This window comes from Mauremys mutica, chromosome 6 (assembly GCF_020497125.1).
Source record: "Mauremys mutica isolate MM-2020 ecotype Southern chromosome 6, ASM2049712v1, whole genome shotgun sequence".
NCBI lineage: Eukaryota > Metazoa > Chordata > Testudines > Geoemydidae > Mauremys > Mauremys mutica.
The window spans coordinates 20,838,586-20,858,374 of record NC_059077.1 but is presented as its reverse complement, the minus strand read 5'-3'; the positions used below and the strand labels follow the sequence as shown (position 1 = coordinate 20,858,374).

Sequence of the window (19,789 nt, the reverse complement as noted above, 5' to 3'; positions counted from 1 at the left end):
GAAATTCTAAAATTTTCCTTAGAACAAATAAACATGGAATCTATAGGTAGATACCTGAACATCACATTAAAAGACAATCAGTAATTTTAAAAGGTGTCTCTACTAGGACATGGCATTTCTCCTTCCAATAATTTATTTTCTAGAGAAATGATAATTGTGCAATAACGTACCATATTGTGTACCAACAGTCTAATGTTATTAATAAATTGGTTGCATAAATATTAATTTCCTCAAGGTTTAAAAGGAGATTAACAATAAAAAAATCTTACTGCTATTCCTAAGAGCTCATACCAGCTACAAAGAAAAAGTCACACAGGAGCTTCTTTAGCCCATAAAATAAATTAAGCTATCCCTGACGAGATTGGTGTGTGTATGTGTGTGTAGAATTAAAATAGAAAAAGCCTTCCTTTCCCCCATATTAAAATAATCTCATTTGTACCTATTCAGAGCCATTCTACCTAATGTGGTTTTTCATAAAACAGGTTAAAATGAAATTTAAGAAGTGAAATCATATCTTATTTGCTGCATCTGTTCTGATAAACAGGCATTAGTAATACAATTATAAATCATGCAATTCCACTAAATGCCAAGGGCATACAGTGGCTTACTTAATGCTCTATCTCCATTAGTTCCTGCAAACAAAACAGACGGTATGAGCAGTTGACTGCCCTAGCTGCAAACACAGTGCACATCCCTGTGTAGGGTCAAAATTCACCTCCATCCTAGGATTTCATTTTTGTAACAAACAGAGGAACAATAAGGCAACTGTAAGTCCACTTGCCTATCAAACTTTCCCTCTGACACACCAAAACCCTGTGTCAGGAGAGCCCAGGCCTGAAGCCTGTTTTCCCCTTCAGCCAGAGGAGGGTCCTTCATTCATTCCTGGACAGGTGTTTCAGGGGTGGCTCCAGCCCTTGTCTTCAGGACAGACCTATAAATCCTTCCTGACCCAGTCCACCCATCACACACCTTATTTTTCTGAGGTGCTGAGCACACATAATTCCCAGAGGAATTGCAGGCCGCGGTTTCTGACCAATGGGAGTGGTGGAGCCGGTTGGCCGCGCTTCCACCTAGAAACTGAGGGAAGGGGATGTCGCCACTTCCGGGGAGGTGCAGAGCCAGGTAGGGAACCTGCCAGCCCTGCCAATTCCCCCCTACCCCAGCACCAGCGGGGCTCCCAGGCTGCGTGCCCCCCCCCCCAGTGCCCGCGGTGCCCTTGGGCCCCCCCATGCAGCACCCGCAGCGCCCCCGGGCCACCCCCCCTCTAGCATCCGTGGCAGTCCTGGGCTGACCCCTCCCCCCAAGATTTAGTCAGGGGTGTATAGTACAAGTCATGGACAGGTCATGGGCCATGAATTTTTGTTTACTGCCCATGACCAATCAAATGACTTTTACTAAAAATACCCATGATTAAAACATAGCCTTAGTGATAACGTATCATCTGCTGGTGTTTGTGAAGGGTCCGTTTAGCCCAAAAAAAAAAAAAAAAAAAAGCATTTTAAGAGAATCCAACTGTTAATTCTTTAAATAATTAGCTATAATACAAATGTATAGAGTCCTGCAAATCTGCAGATACCTGCTTTATACCAGTGGACCACGTTTGCAGATCGGATATCAAATAGGCTCTACAAATGTATTCCACAAAAATGCATGTTCCTCCTTCTGCATATGGCTCTAACGATACACCAGTTCATACTCAGAAAAAGCATGTCAGTACATATCTACAATTAGGGGAGCCAGCTCAAAAGAATTAACCTGTGAACATGACCTGATATAGCTCAATACGGTCAAGATTTATTCAAGATATCTTTTGAACTCTTTCAATGTGAAATAGTCACTTGTAATTTCTGATTTTAGTTTTTTTTTGCTGGCTGTGGGAGGGCCCTCTGGCTCCTGCCTCTGCTCTGGCTTACAAACTGCTCAGAGACCCTTGTGCTGGTCAAACATCTTGTGTAGTTTATTTACAATATGGGTTCCCAATACTTTCATACTATATACAGCTCTGCTTCAACAGTCCTATGGAGCCCCCAACTCCTATACCAAGCAGGGAAGGGCAATCTCTCTCTACCTCCTTCCTGTGCCTAATAGCTTAATTAGCCTTCCAGCTCTCCTCCACCACAAATTAGGCACAGCTCTGTTTAACCAGCTCCATTCTACATTGTTTGATTGGAGCTGCTGTGACCAGAGTACTGAATCAGCTGTTCTTGCTTAGCACTCTGTCACACTGGCTTTTACTACTACTAAAAAATCACATAACTAAAGAACTGTTTCCACAGCAATCTAAAAGTTTCTGAATTAAATGTTGACATTTCTGAGCCTACTGTCAGAGATGCCATCTTGCTAAAAAGGAACATAATTTGCAGCAATGGAAACATGGGAATTCAGGGTCAGAGCCCATACATTAGTTTCAATTCTGCTTCAATATGGGTTTGAACAAACTGAAGAATAAAAATATACACCTCTACCCCGATATAACGCGACCTGACACAATACGAATTTGGATATAAAGCGGTAAAGCAGCGCTCCGGGGGGTGGGGCTGCACACTCCGGCGGATCAAACCAAGCTCGATATAACGCGGTTTCACCTATAACACGGTAAGATTTTTTGGCTCCCAAGGACAGCGTTATATCGGGGTAAAGGTGAACTTTGGAATATTAAACACGACAGTGTCAAGTTTAAAAGGCTTAAAATTAGACATAATGATGCATGCTACACTGTTCTTTTACTCTGCCTCCTTGACATTTTTTTTTGAGCATGCAAGGTACTGAAATACAGAGTCATGCTCTCTGCATTTCAGAGGGTGAGATAGAGTAGAATTCTTGAATATTTTAATACCCTACATTGGAGAAGGCAGGTAGAGGAAGGACAGCTTTGTGGCAAAGGCACTGGGTTGGGATTTAGGAGGTATGTAGATTCCACTGAGTTCAGCTGGAGCTTTACGCTCAGTATTTCTGAAAAACAGGATCCTGAGGCTCAAATCCTAACTCTCCCACAGACCTTGGGTAAATCACTTACTCTCTTTCTAAACCCCTCTGCAGTAAATGCTTCCCCATTTAACAGAGGAATTGTTATGCATCAAAAAAGGCACGTGCAGAGACAGACCAAGGTGTATCTGCCTTGACCTTGACAAGCAAGGTTGGAGAATGTTTAGTGGTGGGCCTCTCTCACTTAACTGCAGTTGGAATTCTCTTTTTCTTGATGACATGTGGGTCTTGTGAAGGTGCAAGCCTAGCTCAGCACTCCCAAAGGTTGTGGCTAGTAGTGAAGACAAGCCAGGTAGAAAACACTGATGTGGGACAACATCTCCTGGAGAAAAAACACATCTTGTCATGAAATGGCCTACCTGGGAGAACTCTACAGCCCTGCGAGCAAAAGTGACTGAAAGAACCAAGTTCTCTGGAGTCATCTGCTCTGCAATATGTTAAGCATTTATCTTTTCTGGTTTGTCAGGCAGGCATTATGAAGCAGAAAAGTGCAATAACAGTGCTGAGGAATATTAATGATTATTAAGCTACACTAAATGGAAAAGCTATATTAACTAGAGTGCATTCTAGAAGGTGTGGAAAGCAAGGGCTCTTTCTGTTCAGTTTGAAAGGCAGAGCTATACGGAGGAGCTTGGGAGAGAAGAACTAGATGTATGTAAAAAATTACTGCAATTTCTCTGGTACCTTTGAATGCTGGTTGACATGGAGAACGTGTGGACCTAATTTAACATAATCAGAGAGACATTATGCTAGTTTCTAATTTCTTTAAGGCTTGTGGTGTTTGCATCCTAAATTAGAGACCATTTCCACAAAACCATAATATTACACTTTTGTCCTGCAGAGCAATTATAATATGGATGACTTATCACTGTAAGCAAAATACTTGCTGATTCACCTGTACATTATATTCCAAGTTTTAAATCAGAATCAAGTCATTCATAATTATGTCAATTTATCAATATTATTATTGCACTGTAAAGTTATGAATATACCTTTATTATATCACAGCATAAACATGCAATTATTTTACTTATTAATGAATAATAGTATGTTGTGAAAAAAATGTCAGTGACCATCATGGTTTCCTCAGGTTGTAGGCTTATGCCAGCAAATAGAACATTAGACGGAAACAGTACTCTGTTAGAATTATATATGTCTCAACACATTTCAAAAACAGCAAATATGTTAATGGTTTGAACTGTCACTGCTGATACTCTAGTTCCTGATTAAAAATGCAGCTGATTTAAAATCATTTAGTTTAGCAATGGAAAAAAAAACACTGAGCCAGACTGAATACAGGTAGCTTCTTGGGTGCAATTGTATCAAGTTTTCTGTACTGCTATGGTTAAAGAAATCTTATTGTTATGTTCATGGAAATCTTACCTTTGCCAAATAAATGACTAGAAAATGTGACATGTACTCCACACATTATCAACAGTATGATAAATTGCTGGTTATGCAGTATGTGACTTTTAACATTATAAATACAACAGAGAATGTAATTTCATTGGTTATTAAAATATAGCATTAGAGTAAGAGCAAAAGATTTAATATTTCTTACTTTGGTTCTCCTATCTTGATACCAGGATGTTGTGTATAGGCATGGGAATGTGTGCTGGGTGCAGATTTAAATGCCATGGGACAGATAGGACACTTGTAGAAGACTTCACAGTGAGAACCTTGAATGTGAGACTTGAGTGCAGCCACATCAGAGTACACAACATTGCAATGTACACAGCTGTAAGAGGAGGGGAAAAGAGTCAATATAACATAACACAAAAGTGTACTAGAATATGTGGAATCAAAACTGGGTTTTAGGCAGATGGAGGAGGGAGGGTTATGTATTCAATCTGATACAATCATATGAATTGATTGGTTAGAGTACAAATCACAGAGACGAGGTGGGTGAGGTAATAGCTGTTACTGGACCAACTTCTGTTGGTGAGAGAGACAACTGTTCCAATAAAAGATATTACCTCAGCCACCTTGTCTCTCTAATTTCCTGGGACCGACACGGCTACAATAATACTGGAAAGTACAAATCACACATTAAGATCCAACAGAAACAAAATGGTTATAGACCTAAAAAAGAAAAAAAAGATAAGAATAATTAATTTGCAAGATCTAATGCCAGAGGACAAGATTTGATAATAGCATTATGCCAACAATAGACAAAATGGCCAATGGAATCTATTCCATCTGTTGATTATAAATAAGAACTTTTTAGACCCTATAGGTCCTAGAAAATACATTTTTATCAGGAGTAGGGGATTGTATGAAGAACCATATTGCAATCTTGAAGCTACCAAAAATGAAATACAAAAAGAACAACAACTTTACTATATTTATTCAGGTTTAATTTTAATGAAAATGTTTTCTTAACTGAGTGATTTTTCTCTGTACGTAGTCAAATCAATATTTGGACAGAGAAGAGTAAACTTAAATTCAGAGTGATTACACAGGAGCTTTACATCAGGTTGGGATTCTGAAAACATTTTTCTAAAATATGCCTTTGAAATCTTAGTGTCTGACACCTTCCCACAATTCAATCTACAATAAAGCAAGTAACATAAATTGAATTAATATAAGAACACAGGAATTTCCATACTAGATCAAGTCAGTGGCCCATTTAGTCCAGTATCCTCTCTCCAGTACTAGCTGCTTCAAAGAAGTTTCAAAAATACCCTGTAGTGGACAATTATGGAATAACTTGCTTATAGGGAAAGTTTCTTACTAATCCCAATCTTTTGGAAGTTCGCTTGAAGCATGAAGGTTTGTATCCCTTCCAAACTTTATTTCTATCTACTATAATTATGGAAGTTCTCGTTAGCCAGATAAATGTCCAATCCTTTTGACACCCACTAATCTGCTGGCCTCAATGTTGGCAATGAGTTCCACAGACCAATTATGCATTGCATTTAAAAAAATTCACTTCCAATTTCATTAACTGTCCCCTTCTTTTTATATTAAGAGAGAAAGGGTAAATTCACTTATTATATATCATTTATTATTTTGTATCTATCATGTCTCTACCTGTTCATATCTTCTCTAAACTAAACAGTTCCTACCTTTTAAATCTCTCTTCTTATGGAAGATTTTCCATGCCTCTAATTATTTTCGTTACCCATCTCTGAACTCCTTCTATGTCTGTTATATCCTTTTAGAGATACGGTGATCTTATGGAAGAGAGATAGCATGATGATATAGGAAACAATATGCCATTTTTCAGATATGGCAAGCCAAAAGAATTAGGAAACTTTTCGAAAAGTGAAAGCACAATTTTTGAGCACTCATATCTCACAAACACATTGTCTCTGAGATACCTCAAAATTTCTAAAAAAACCCTCTACTTCAGCATAACAGCATATATTTGAAATTTCAGGTGATTTTGGCTTAAATCTGTTAAAGATGGGAGGGGCTCAAATGAAACTTATAAATGAAAACGAACTTCCATCTTTACTACGGACACACACCTCTCCACAACACTAACTTTTAAGTATCATCATCTTTTTACATTTAACTCCATATTAGTTCTACTTCTAATGTGCTAGTGATATCACATTCAAGAGGATTTTTTTTTCTTGAAATGAGTTTTTTTCCTTATAAATAAAATAATCCACAGATATAAGCATCCACTGCTGACTATAGTCTGCATGTCTGCCTGAATACAGAAGTAGCTCTGCTGAAGATCTGGGTCCCACTCAGGTCCGGGTCCCCCCTCCTGGACTCTCTGTTGCAGCAGCTTTTTCTCCCCCAGTTTGAGAGAATCCAGCTTGAGTCAAGTGAGCTGAATTTCCTCAATTTAATTAGCTCAATCAACTAGTCTAGATCACTGGCATCAAACAACTTCCTTAAATTATCGGACACTGTTCAGAAAGGCTGGAGGAAATACATCCTTCCTCAAGAGAAAGTTTGGTGTTGATGAGGAGATTCTGAGGATTCTAATAAGGAAGAAGATGGATTTTTATTTTACGCTCATTGGATGGAGTGGAGAAAAAGCAGGGCGGGGGGGAAGAAGCCAAGTGCTGCCAGCGGAACGAAATATCGCGTCCCGACCAAAGATCGATTGGGACGCGGGACAAACACCTAAATATCGGGACATCTGGTCACCCTAGATGGAAGACACAACAGAAACCTCCCCCTTCTTCAGAGCACCCAATTACTCAGGAGAAGGGGAAGAAGGAGAGAGAGAATAATCAAAAGAGACTTTGGGGCAGATGAGAGTTGAATCTTTGGCCTGACCTATCCAGGTCACCAAAACCAGAAATATCCTGCCATAACATCTGCCTAGATGCAGTAAAAAGACTTCATCCTCCGCTCAGAGTAACCTTAACAGAAAACTTCTCAGTCATCCTGATAACTGAACTGTGTTTCCTTGAGGGGAAGACGTACTATCGGCTGGTGGGATTCTAAATCACACCACTCTACCTTTAGGTAGCCAGTTAAGATTGACCGCAAGACTATACTGAAGTGCTATGCAGAAGCCTGCTGTAGGAGCTTGGAAAAGGGAGGCTCTTCTGAGCTGTTGCCTTGGTGCTGCTTTGAGTTTTGGTGGAATTCTAGGGAGTTTCAAGGCTGCTCAGTGCAAGGCTAGAGGTTTCCTTGATATTCCTCCAATCCTTATCACCCCACTGACAGTTGCTTCCTAGCAGAAAATATGGGGAAACACAAGAATTAAAACAGGAGTACTTCCTGGTTTTTTTGCGGATACAGACTAACACGGCTGCTACTCTGAAACAAGAATTAAAGACTCTCAACAAAGAGTCAAAGTAGCAGACTGTTGCACTCTGTGATGGACAATGTGAACTGGTTTAAAGAATAGTGTAGTGGAAAATCCAGCAGTGGAAACCTGGACTTCCCCAACTGGGAAGAAAGGGTGAGAAAAAGAGAGGGAACAAAGACTTCAACAAAGTTACCTTCTGTATCTGATAGACAAATGGAATACACCCATTAGTGCTTTAAAGATACTGTCTAGCAGTAAATACAAAAAAGATTATGATTATTCTACCAAGACTACCTAAAAGTCAGCTTATGTCTTTTTTTTAAAGAAACTAAATTAGTAAAACATGTCTGAATTTATTAGCTTAAAAACTGTATGCCTTAAATATGACCTCTCATGGCTGGATGAAATTAGTAATACTCTGATTGAATACCATACATCAGCTGATCTCCAAATGCATGGCTGACATCCAGCAAGAATTTTTATCCCAAAATGTGTAGTACAAATAGTACGTAGCCATGACAACTTTAAAACAATAAAACAGCATCTTGCAAGCAATTTTCACAATAAAAAGAAACTATTTTAGTTTAAGTTTGAAAAACAGAGAAAAAAAACATTTATATATGTGTGTATGTATATATATAACAACATATTTTAGTTACACGTGTGATCATACTGACCGAAAACCAACTCTTCGTGTGTAATGTAGGCAGTTCTTAGTGACGTGGGTCTGGAAGTGGACCGATCTGCAGATTGCTCCACATTCAGGACACGTATATGGAGATTTATGCTGATGAATTCTCTGGTGTGATGCAAAACTGCACTGGTTAGGAAGCAGCATCTGGCAGATATTGCAAGTCTTCTAAATGATAGACCAAAATAGATAAAACAAATGGTTTGGTTCAACTATATGCTTTCTTCTGTCAAACATTACAGTACATTTTTTTTTTAAATCTGTGTTATGGTTGTGATATAAACCAACAAGAGCAGGCAAATTTAGATGTAGGCCCTAGTCCTGGATCCCTTTGTCAGATAGAGGCCTCTAAATTGGACATTCTGGGCCTGATATAAAGTCCCCTTTACACACCACTCTGGCACTGTGAAGGAGCCTAAAGGTCCATGTGAACTATATTTATGCCCTTAACTCAGAGCACCACAGAAAAATCTACTCCACCAAAATAAACTTAAAAATTGAGTGTTGTCTTTACTTTTAGATCTCCTTGCTTATGTTGTTTTTTAATTGTAACATCCAAAGTGCAACTTAATTGTGTGTGGTGGAGGGGAAGGTTAATTCATTTTTTTTCTTTAAGAAGGTGGTTTTAAATATATTTACCCACAAGACCAGAGAATTGTGTATGCATTGTAAATATTGCACATGTAGATAAGAACTACATTTATATAAAATATTTCTAAAGCTTTTCTTTGAAAAGGAGTCTCTGTAAGTGCAGTAGCCACTTTTCCAATCTCAAGCAATTATTTTTGGTTTTCAAACTAAAAAAATCAGTAAAATCCTTTAGTACATGCTGATCACTTGTCAAGTCAGAATCACCAGTACTTTCTGGCTGCTTTGTGCCATTCCAGGGATGGAATACATCAGATGTAAACACAGATTTAAATTGGGTTTACAGCTCCTTTCCATCACTGGAGAGGCAGAGAGAGGCTGAAGGGTACCTGTGAATCTGGCCCACATACGTTTTAGTTACATATATGCAAAAAAGCATCTCTAAATAGCTAGGCTACGGTCCTGGACAGATTTATGCTCAGTGCCTGACTTCAAGCACATGAGCAGTTCCAATGACTTCAACTGAACTATTCACATGCTTAAAATTAAGTATTAGATGTTAAGTCTTTGCAGAACAGGATCCCTAATTCCTCTTTTTAATACTTTGTTTTTTAATAACAAGCTGGTTATAATAAAATAATAAAAAAATTAATAATAATAATAAGTGATTGATCCAAGGCAGAAAGCTACAAGCCCCAAGCTGAAGCCTGAAATTAAACTAAAAACTAAAACAAGCACATCTCTTAGGTCCTACACTGTAAACCAAACTATGATATACATAAATAATGGATAGCTAATGTACAGGGCTTCTGGTACTTTTTGGTGTTTCTATTTTTTCTTTGCTAAAAAAAATTAGAGTAAGGAGGTCATTGTCCATGAGAAAGTACAACTTTTTAAATGTTCAATTTCTGCTCTAATGGATTTTAGGATCATTTTTCAAAAGTGCCCCAGGACTTTCAGTGGGACTTATGCTCTTGAGTGATTTAGGCACTTCTGAAAATAAAATCGAGCCTCCTAAGTGATATAGGCGCTTTTGAAAATAAAACTTTTGAAAATTTTACCCGTAATGATGTGCATATTTTGCTAAAACACAAAACAAAAAATCCTCTATCAATTAGTCTTACAAACAGACTTATTGATCTGATTAAACAAAATTATAATTATGAAATAATTCAATAGAGTGTGTTTATTCTTGCTGTCCCCCTCAAATGGTAGCCATGATATGAAAATGACCATCTCCTCCAATTCTGGACCATTTTCCTTTGAATAATTTTGTGTTTAATAGTCCAAAGCTGCTCCTTCACAATATGTTGCAATTATAGTCGTAACAGTAGAATCAAAATTGCAATTGTAAACACAATAGTAGAATGTTATAAGTAGGGCCCTACCGCATTCACAGCCATGAAAAACATATTAGGGTCTTTTGTGTACAGATTTCACAAGGGGAGACCTGCATTTCTAAACTGGGGTTCCTGACCCAAAACGGAGTTGTGGGGGGTTGCAAGGTTATTTTAGGGGGGTTGCGGTATTGCCATCCTTACTTCTGCACTGCCTTCAGAGCTGGGCAGCCAGAGAGTGGTAGTTGTTGGCCGGGTGCCCAACTTTGAAGGCAGTGCCCCGTCAGCAACAGCACAGAAGTAAGGTGACAAGGGGGAGGGATAGCTCAGTGGTTTGAGCATTGGCCTGCTAAACCCAGGGTTGAGAGTTCAATCCTTGAGGAGGCCACTTAGGTATCTGGGGCAAAAATTGGTCCTGCCTAGTGAAGGCAGGGGGCTGGACTCAATGACCTTTTGAGGTTCCTTCCAGTTCTAGGAGATTGGTATATCTCCAATTATTACCTTTTTTTATTACCTTTATTACCATGCTGCACTGTTGCCTTCAGAGGTGGGTGGCTGGAGTGGCAGCTGCTGAACGAGGGCCCAGCTTTGAAGGCAGCAGCAAAGAAATAAGGGTGGCAATACCATGCCATTCCATCCTTACTTCTGCGCTGCTGCTGGCAGCAGCTCTGCCTTCAGAGCTGGGCTCCTGGGCAGCAGCTGCCGCTCTCCAACCACCCACCTCTGAAGGCAACAGTGCAGCATGGTATGGTATTGCCACCCTTACTTCTGTGTTGTCGCTGACGGGGCACTGCCTTCAGAGTTGGGCACCCGGCCAACAACAGCCGCTCTCTGGCCACCCAGCTCTGAAGGCAGCACCACTGCCAGCAGCAGCAGCACAGAAGTAAGTGTAGCAGCACCACAACCCCCCCTACAATAACCTTGCAACCCTCCAATAACTTCTTTTTGGGTCAGGACCCCTACAATTACACCACCATTAAATTTCAGATTTAAAGATCTGAAATCATGAAAATTACAATTTTTAAAATCCTATGACCATGAAATTGACCGAAATGGACCCTGAATTTAGTAGGGCCCTAGTTATAAGTAGCTTACGTATGGTGCTGACTCATCATTATTGGCAATTGAGTCTATGCACCCATGTAAAGTTAGGGCCTAAACCTGCTCCCATGTAAGTCAGAGTTTTGATACTGACTACAAAAGCAGCAAGAACAGGCCCTTAATAGCTACTGTGAACGATAACATTAAGGGGTTTGTTTTTTAAAAGAATATTACTAAATACCATGAGCCAAAGTAATCCCCCAAATAATTTAACAATTTGAGAATGTTATGCTTATTCTAACATGGAATATACTTTTTATTAATATTATGGTGATTCTCCACCAGGGTCACAGGCACGTTCTGGTAAAGATTGCTTATCTGAGTAGGATTGCAGGATCAGACCCTAAATATATAAGGTGAAATCCTTGCTTCATGGAAGTTTGCCTTTGACTTCAATGATGCCAGTATTTCAGCTATAAAGGGATTCTTTTTTAAAGACACTATTTTGTACTACTCTCTAATTTTAGAAACCTGACAAGAGTCAAAGTAAGTTCATTTTTATTCCTTTCATAATGCAGCATCTCAGTCTAAATGCTTTTGAGGACCCATGCAAACCCAGAAAAAAATTATATAAAGTTTTATTTTAAAGAAGAATATTAACATGAAATATCTTGAACTCTACACTGAATTAGGGAGTTTATTTTTAAGCAGCTCACTTTTAAACTTTATAATCTTGATGGCCCTATATGTTGGAGCATGGGCTTGTTCTAAGCATGTGCCACAAAATGTCCTCATTTCACACACACACACACACACACACACACACACACACACACACACACACACACACACACACACACTTTAAAAAGCCAAATATTTGTTCTTAATTGTCCCAACAAATAATTCCTGAAACACTGAATTATGACTTCCATTACTAATAGAACTAACGTGGGGTTTTAATTTTGTGTTAATCACAGGCTTAAGGGCAAAAGCCTGACTAACCATAACTCTATTTAAAATGTTCTTACCACATTTATTGAGCTTCAGTACCACTGCCACAATTTATCTTTTGCCATCTACGTATTAACAAGCAGTAATACAATAGTGGAGAATCTGGAGTATTCTTTGATTACATAAGAAAATGGCAAAACAAAACTTCTTATTCCAATAATAGAAATATATGGATTTTTCATATTCCTTCCAAAGTATCTTTGTTTGCAGCACTACAAAAGAAAACCTGGATGTTACGCCACAGAAAAGCCATACACCATTACCAATCCACCAAGTATTCCTCAGTTTCAGAAGTGACAGCAAGCACTTTGCATAATTAGTCTACAACACTAACACTCCAGAATGTCACAAAACTCCAGCAATACTAGTTGTCAAAGTAGGCAGTTTGCTACTTTAACAAGTGTAGAAAATATTTGTAGTTGTAGCTGCTTACAAGAAGACACTACCAGGGAATTCTACAAGCCAACGCTTCTGCTTAACACTTTATGTTGGTCTTAAGGTGGGCCTGAATTTCCACGTCTATCATTCCAACCCACATAAGAACAAAACATGTTTTTCTCAGTGTGACAAGCATTACGTCTTAATTTAGGATCTAGGAGTAAGGAGGAAGAGGCTTGGGGGAAAATGGTGGTGAGGAGAAAACCCCCCCCCACAAGACCAGTTAAGACATATTAAGGGGTATTGGTTACACAGCTTCCATGAGAGCTATGCAGTTATACCTCTAAGCCTATCTTACCTGAACATTTTATTACTTCAAGTTCACTATCTTCAAGTTCACTATATAGCCCACTGGCTCAATCCTGCACCTACACATGAGTGGGCCCATTGAGTTCAATGGGACTACTTACATGAATAAAGTTTGGGCTTGTCTACACACTGTGGCAAATAACTCTAACCGGGTGTAATTTGTGAAGCACTCTAATTGCTCCATGTGGGCCCTGTTGGCATGCTCTAAAAAGTACCTACTTTGCACTGACATAGTTCTATACTGCCATGTAGATAAGCCCTTATTCATCTACAGTATTAGACACATAGTCCGTTTCTGCAGTGGTTTGTGTGGATCTTTCACAAAATAACACAGAAGAGTTCCTATAATATATGGAGAAGGACCTCCATGTTCAAACAGTTGGGCCGATGGGGTTTTTTGGATATTTTTCTCTTTCCGAAAAATATTTTTGAAAAGAAAAAATTATTATCTAAACTAAACCAAAACACAACATTTGTGCTACCTGCATTGCAAGAGTAGTTAAAAGGACACTGTGAAGATTGGTAACCTCCAAATAAGAGTTACTGTGCTTTCTATTTGTTTGCAAAATCCAAATAATTCCACATGTTCTTCCCTCATCCCCCCCGAATCAATCCACCTTTTCCAACCTCTTCTCCACCCCCCACTGCCCCAAAAAACAAATCAGTGCTAGCAACCCACATTCTTGAGCAACTTTACAATAATAAGCCAGTGCTAGGTACAAGGAAGAACAAAAGTCGATAAAGAAATAATATTTCTCTTTCAAGTTTCTAAAGGGATATTATAATCAGAGAAAAATTCAAAAATTATTAATAAATACCCAGATAATGTCCTTCTGCAACAATGCTTACAATGATTGATGATAGAGCACAAAAACATATCTTGTCAGAAAAATGTGATATACTGTCGTTACCTAAAATGGTCGTGTTCATTAAAGCTGCTTTCACGTTGGGCATTGCATCTCAGTTGTAATACTAGTGGTCAGAGAGGTTAAAACCATGTCTGACAAAGGAAAAAGACCACAATAAATAGGAAAAATAATTCAGTTTTTTAAAGAGGATTTTGCAAACAACAGAGATTTATAACATTTAAAATTTATTTATTATCAGTGTCCTTTTAAAAAAAGAGAATTTAAAAATTTCTGCCCTTGCAGTGGCTCACTGAAATAATGGAGGCTGATGTAGCTAAAATGCTTGTTTTTTTCTTTGAAAACAGAATATCACATGGCCAGACACTAAGGCCTTGTCAACACTTAAACTTTTAAAGAGGTTTTGTTACCAGTTAGACACAGCCATGTCATTTACAAGTTATATGCAATACAGTCTAGTTTGCGTCCCCATAGCAGCTTTTCTGCCTTCACAACTGTATTTGAATGTCTGCACCTCTCATTCTGCCTGCTCAGGTTTATTCTGGGGAAATCTGGGCTGCTGTCCCATAAGCCTCAGCAGAGGAAAATGTGTCCAAAGGACATGCACACAGCTCAGAATAGCAGCGCATTAGGCAAGAACATCCTAGTTTAGGGACAACTGGGAGGAAACAGCACAAGCCACACCGATTACACAAACATGAATATGTTGTTCTGCCCACCCTGGCAAAACCACCAACAAAAACCCAGCATGATCGAGAATTTTTTTTTCCATGCTTTTCTGCTCAACTTTGTTCATTTTATCCTTACCTCATCCTCCCAGCCCACCCGCACGCCACGTGTCCTGTCTGATATGTAGCTTCTGAGCTCTCTGGGGCAGGGAATGTCTTCTTTGTTACTTGCTTTTACAGTGCCAAGCCCAATGGGGACTTGATTAGGTGGGGTTCCTAGGCACTACCATAATATAAATAATAGTAATGGATTAGTTACAAAAAAGCCAACTGTATGCCAGCCTAGGCCTCTGACAGGGTTAGCTGACCAGTTATGGAGTTTTAACTATGTTGTGCATCGGCACAAAATATATTTAGAGTCAACCATGCCAATAACTGGTTAAACGCTTGGTTAAAAAGTATAGTGGGACCTAAGGGTGAAAATTCACCATTCCATCTTCTTCACCCAAAGCCTGAGTAATCAGACTTTATGCAGGAATCTCTACAGCATTCAAAGGGTGGGAATTCGCACATAGCAACCCAGAGTAAGGCCATGAGATTTCACTACAGGCCCTCTGTAACTATTATCCCAGCTAATAGCTGGAATAGCATCTGCTACTGTGTCACATAATCCACGCAATCCTGGATTCAGTGTTTCCACACTCATCTACCTTTATATGATGAGCTACTTGAGGTGATGTTTACAAAGTGTTGCTTCACAGACATCCCAGGAGCACAGTCCCACAAGGAGTCTTAAATAATATGGAGGCCCTTGTAGAAGCCATCTGCATCTGTACTATCAGAGGATTTCTTACTAAGTGCAAAAGCTCAGCAAGTCTACCCCTGCCATTGCCTGTAAGATGAAGAATGTTATACCACACTCCTGTCTCTGTTGATCTGAGTGTATTTTACTGGCTTTCCATTCACACATAACAGGAAGTTGCAACACGAAAGCCAGCGAAATGCTTTGAAATACAGTAGAATCCTTTTTAATTGGCACACCCCAGGGAAAATCCAAATATGCCAATTAAGCAATGGTCTCAATTATCAGAGGCTTATAGAATACATTGTGCATTGGTTTATTTCACTTTTATTTAATAAGTTTTTATTTAAAGTATGCAATGTACACAATATTTTTAAAATACTATATTAAGATAAATTTGACTCATTTTACCAACCATAAGAGAGAAAGAAAGCAGTAACAAGTAAACAAATGGGCACACAGCTGGAAATATATGCTAGCAAACACCACTTTTCACTTCTATTTTCAGAAGGCCCGCAAAGCACAGCAGGCATATCATTTAAATAGAGTTAGTGTGCCATTTATTCATTGCCTAGAATCACTGTAGCACCCAAATAAGCGCCTAGCACACTTACGCACTACAAGTAATAAAAATTGAAATCAAATCAAAGACACAATCAACCATAAGACAATCGTTCCCATTAAGTGAGTGTACTGTTAAGGAGGGTGCCAATTAAGTGGATTCCATTGTATATTTAAATTCCAAAGCATAATAAAGGATCACTACAAATTCTCATTACCAATATCAGTATCTCAGGGCACAGTTCTAAGAAACTTTGCTAAATCTTAATTTAAAAAACCTCCACCACCCTTACAGATGTAAACTTTTAAGACCTGGATTGAATAAAATTTTTCTAACAGTATACTCCAATTCTGAAAACAATGACATTCACTATTTTGTGCTTGCAGTTTTTTTTTCTATTTTTTAAATATTTTTTCAAGTATTTATTACTTCTCTCAAATGAGGTATGAATGTTTAAGTGAAAGCAAAAAACATATTCAAATCTCCTATTCTTACTGCTGAAACACTGGAATTTAAACATAAGATACTCTACTTGTCCACTTGTGTCTGCAGCCTGCTGGAAATGTGTAGCAAGAGATGTCTCATCTTGGAAAACTTCATTGCACTCCAAACACTTTAGACTATGTCTACAGAGTTTTGATGGGTCTTCATCTAGAGGCATAGCTGGAATGATAGGTGTACTTGCTGGGGCTGATATTACTGTTCCAGTTATGCCAGACTGTATCTTGGTTACAGTATGTGTGCCAACTCCCATTGGGCTTTGAAGAGTAGACGATGCAGCAGTATTGCTTGAAGGAGACGCTATCATTTGATCTGCTGGGACTGGTTTTAAAATCAAATGAGAGCACTGCATTACAACTCCTTTTTCCTTATGTCCACGAGCATGGGAAAGAAGACTGCATTTATTGTAGAAAACTAAATTTTTTGTACAATGGTTACATGTCACTTCAATTCGCACACTCCTCCTATCATAATGCTGTGTCAGACTCTTTTCGAGAGCAAACGAATCACCACATTCCAAACACTTGTAACCACGTGTTGGTAATGTTATGCCTGCATTGGCAGGAGGACTGAGGTTTGGGACGTAAACTGGGACGGGATTAACACTACTCAGCACCTTATTGAATGCTTCCACTACAGAACTCTGTAGAGATGATACCACCTGGACTCGCGACACTTTTTTAGAAGGCTGTGAGGCTGCTGCAGAAATTATTGCCTGCTTTATTTGTTGCTGAGGTTTTGTTAGCACTTGGCGGAGTTCAGAAGTGGTTTGAGCACCTTGAGGCAGAAGATTAAGGTTGGCAAGATGGACTGTCTTTGGCACAAGTTTAGCACTGGCAAGGCTTGATGCTGGCACCACAACAGTCTGCTGCTGTATAGCATTAGCAGCTTTAATAATGGCACTACTGGCACTTTGCACAGAAGCAGCAGATATTACAGTGGCTTTCACTGTAGTATTGTTAGCAAGCTTCAGATTAATAACTTGTGAACCTGCTGTTTTAACTGCTGAAACTGGGAGAAAGGCAGTAGCCACAGGTTTAATAGTGACCTGTTTTGGTGCAAGTTCTGCAGATGCAACTGCATTAGTGACAACTGCTGACTGGAGAGGTGTCCTAGGAGGAGAAGAAAGAACAGCAGCAGACGTTGGAGAGGATAGGAGAGATGTCATGGAAGCTACCATGGAAGCAGTTTGCTCTGGCTTTTTACCAGAGTCCAAATCAACTTCTGGCAACACTCTTGTAACTGTTCTCTTGATTTCCCCAGAGGAAGTCTTGATGGTTTTTATGCGAACTTTTGGAATGGCTGGCGTTGACCCTGCAGGAGAAGATGGAGACCCTTTGCTACTGTTTTCACTTGATACACTTCGGGGACTATCAGGTTGTTTTATAGATGGTTTTTTAGCACCATCAATAAGACTCTGAGATTCAGGTGATTTCTCAATAGCCCGGGGACTTTCATTCATGTCTTTTGGTAATGGAGAAGATTCTCTTGAAGTAGACTGTAATTCGTTACTGGTATCTGTAGCTGCCTTTTTAGCACTCAGTGCTGCAATTGCAGCAATGCATGAAGAAAGCTTTGCTGATGACTTTGCTTTGGACTGTGAAATGCTCGCAAGATTTGTTTCACCTTTTTCAGTACCTAGTTTTCCATCAAGTACCCTGTTTTCAGAATTGTCTTTTAGCAATTTGTCCTCTACTTTTCGGGCTTTGAATGATTCATAGATACTTAAATTCACAGAGTTTGTTTCTGTTTCTCTTTTAACACCTTTGTTTTTATCTACATTACTTGAAACTGAAATTCCAGGTTTAATCAAGTTTTCCCCTCCAAGCATCTTTAGTTTGTCATATTCCTGCTGAGAAACTGATCCTGTTAACACATTTGCTCTGAAATTTGCACGCATCTCTTCTTTATCTGGAGGATCATCCACTTCTATTTTTTCATCATCATCAAATTCTTCAGCACTTGAGATTGGGCTAAACTGGTTGAAAGCTGAGTCTTTCAGAGTAGCCTCAGAGGCTGACCCCTCCTCTTTCAGACACTTCCCTTCATCTTTACCATAACTTTCAAGAGCAGATGCTGTTAGAAAACCATTATGTAAGCCATTGCCTGTGGAATGGTGGCCATCCTTATCCACTCCTTCAGAAGAATCAATATTACGTACATTTTTCACAATGACGCTCACACCAACATCTGATGATGATGGCACATGAGAATCTTCATCTGTATGAGCATTCTGTTTTATGTGGTTTTCATGATCATCATGTCCAGACTCAATAGCTGCTTTAGGATCAACCATGTCTGGGATGTCAAAGGCTGCAAGAAGGTCGTCAAAGTCGGGGGTCTTCATATCCCCCATGTTCATGTATTTGTTTGGAAGCAAATCTGTAAAAAGAGCAGAAAATCTTTATGTCAGTATATTAAACATCAAAACCATATTTTAATACAATATATATATAAAAATACTGCCCCTATACATAGTTTGCAAATAGTTTTGCGAAGTGTTACCACACTTATTTCACCCATGAATGTACAGAAGTGTTATAAATCACAATTTCTTTTCAGAAATTAGAAATTATGCAATAGCTGTCCAGGTCCAAGCGAACATGCCAAATGATTACACTGTGAGACCAGCACAAAAGAAGCCTTTGGGGATTATAATTTTCCCTTTTATTTTAGATTTACACTTTCCTTTCAAAAGCACCCTACTCCTGTGCTTAAAAGCCAGACACCTCTACATTATGGAACTTAAAAACCTAGATCTCTTACACATTTGTACTTTTCATGGTTAGGCAAACCACTGAACATACACAAAGACTGTAGATCAAATGCACTTTTAAAAATGCATTGTTCCATCACACTATCCTCTATATGACTTGGATGTCCAGAATACTCACTTTTCAGTACAGCTATGAAACAGGTTCCATCAGGATTAATTCCAATTTAGTATATATATTTAGGTTGATAAGTTCAGCTCCAATTAAATAGACAGAGTAGAGAGGGAGGTGTGTTGCCCGCTATTTGACATCTATTGACTGACACAAGATGGGTGATGTCATATCTTCTACTGGACCAACTTCTGTTGATGAGAGACAAGCTTTTGAGCTACACAGAGCTCTTCTTCAAGTCTGGGAATGGTACTCAAGAGTATCATAGCTAAATATAAGATCAAACTATCGGTGACAGTCTTGAGTACCTTTCCCAGACCTGAGGAAGAGCTCTATGTAGCTCAAAAGCTTGTCTCTGTCACCAACAGAAGTTGGGCCAATA

General features: G+C 39.0%; 1 protein-coding gene across 4 annotated transcripts in view; it reads right to left on the bottom strand.

Moving 5' to 3' along the window:
- The window catches only part of ZNF532 (zinc finger protein 532), an 83,821-nt gene that overhangs the window by 22,721 nt on the left and 41,311 nt on the right, over positions 1 to 19,789 (bottom strand). For all 4 annotated transcript variants that reach the window (XM_045021884.1, XM_045021880.1, XM_045021883.1 and 1 more), the window contains 3 exons: positions 16,554 to 18,904; positions 8,386 to 8,567; positions 4,547 to 4,723 (listed from right to left, as the gene is read on the bottom strand). In XM_045021884.1, coding sequence (XP_044877819.1) covers positions 4,547 to 4,723; positions 8,386 to 8,567; positions 16,554 to 18,884 — 2,690 coding nt within the window. In that variant the 5' untranslated portion in view covers positions 18,885 to 18,904. The remainder of the gene's footprint in view (positions 1 to 4,546; positions 4,724 to 8,385; positions 8,568 to 16,553; positions 18,905 to 19,789) is intronic.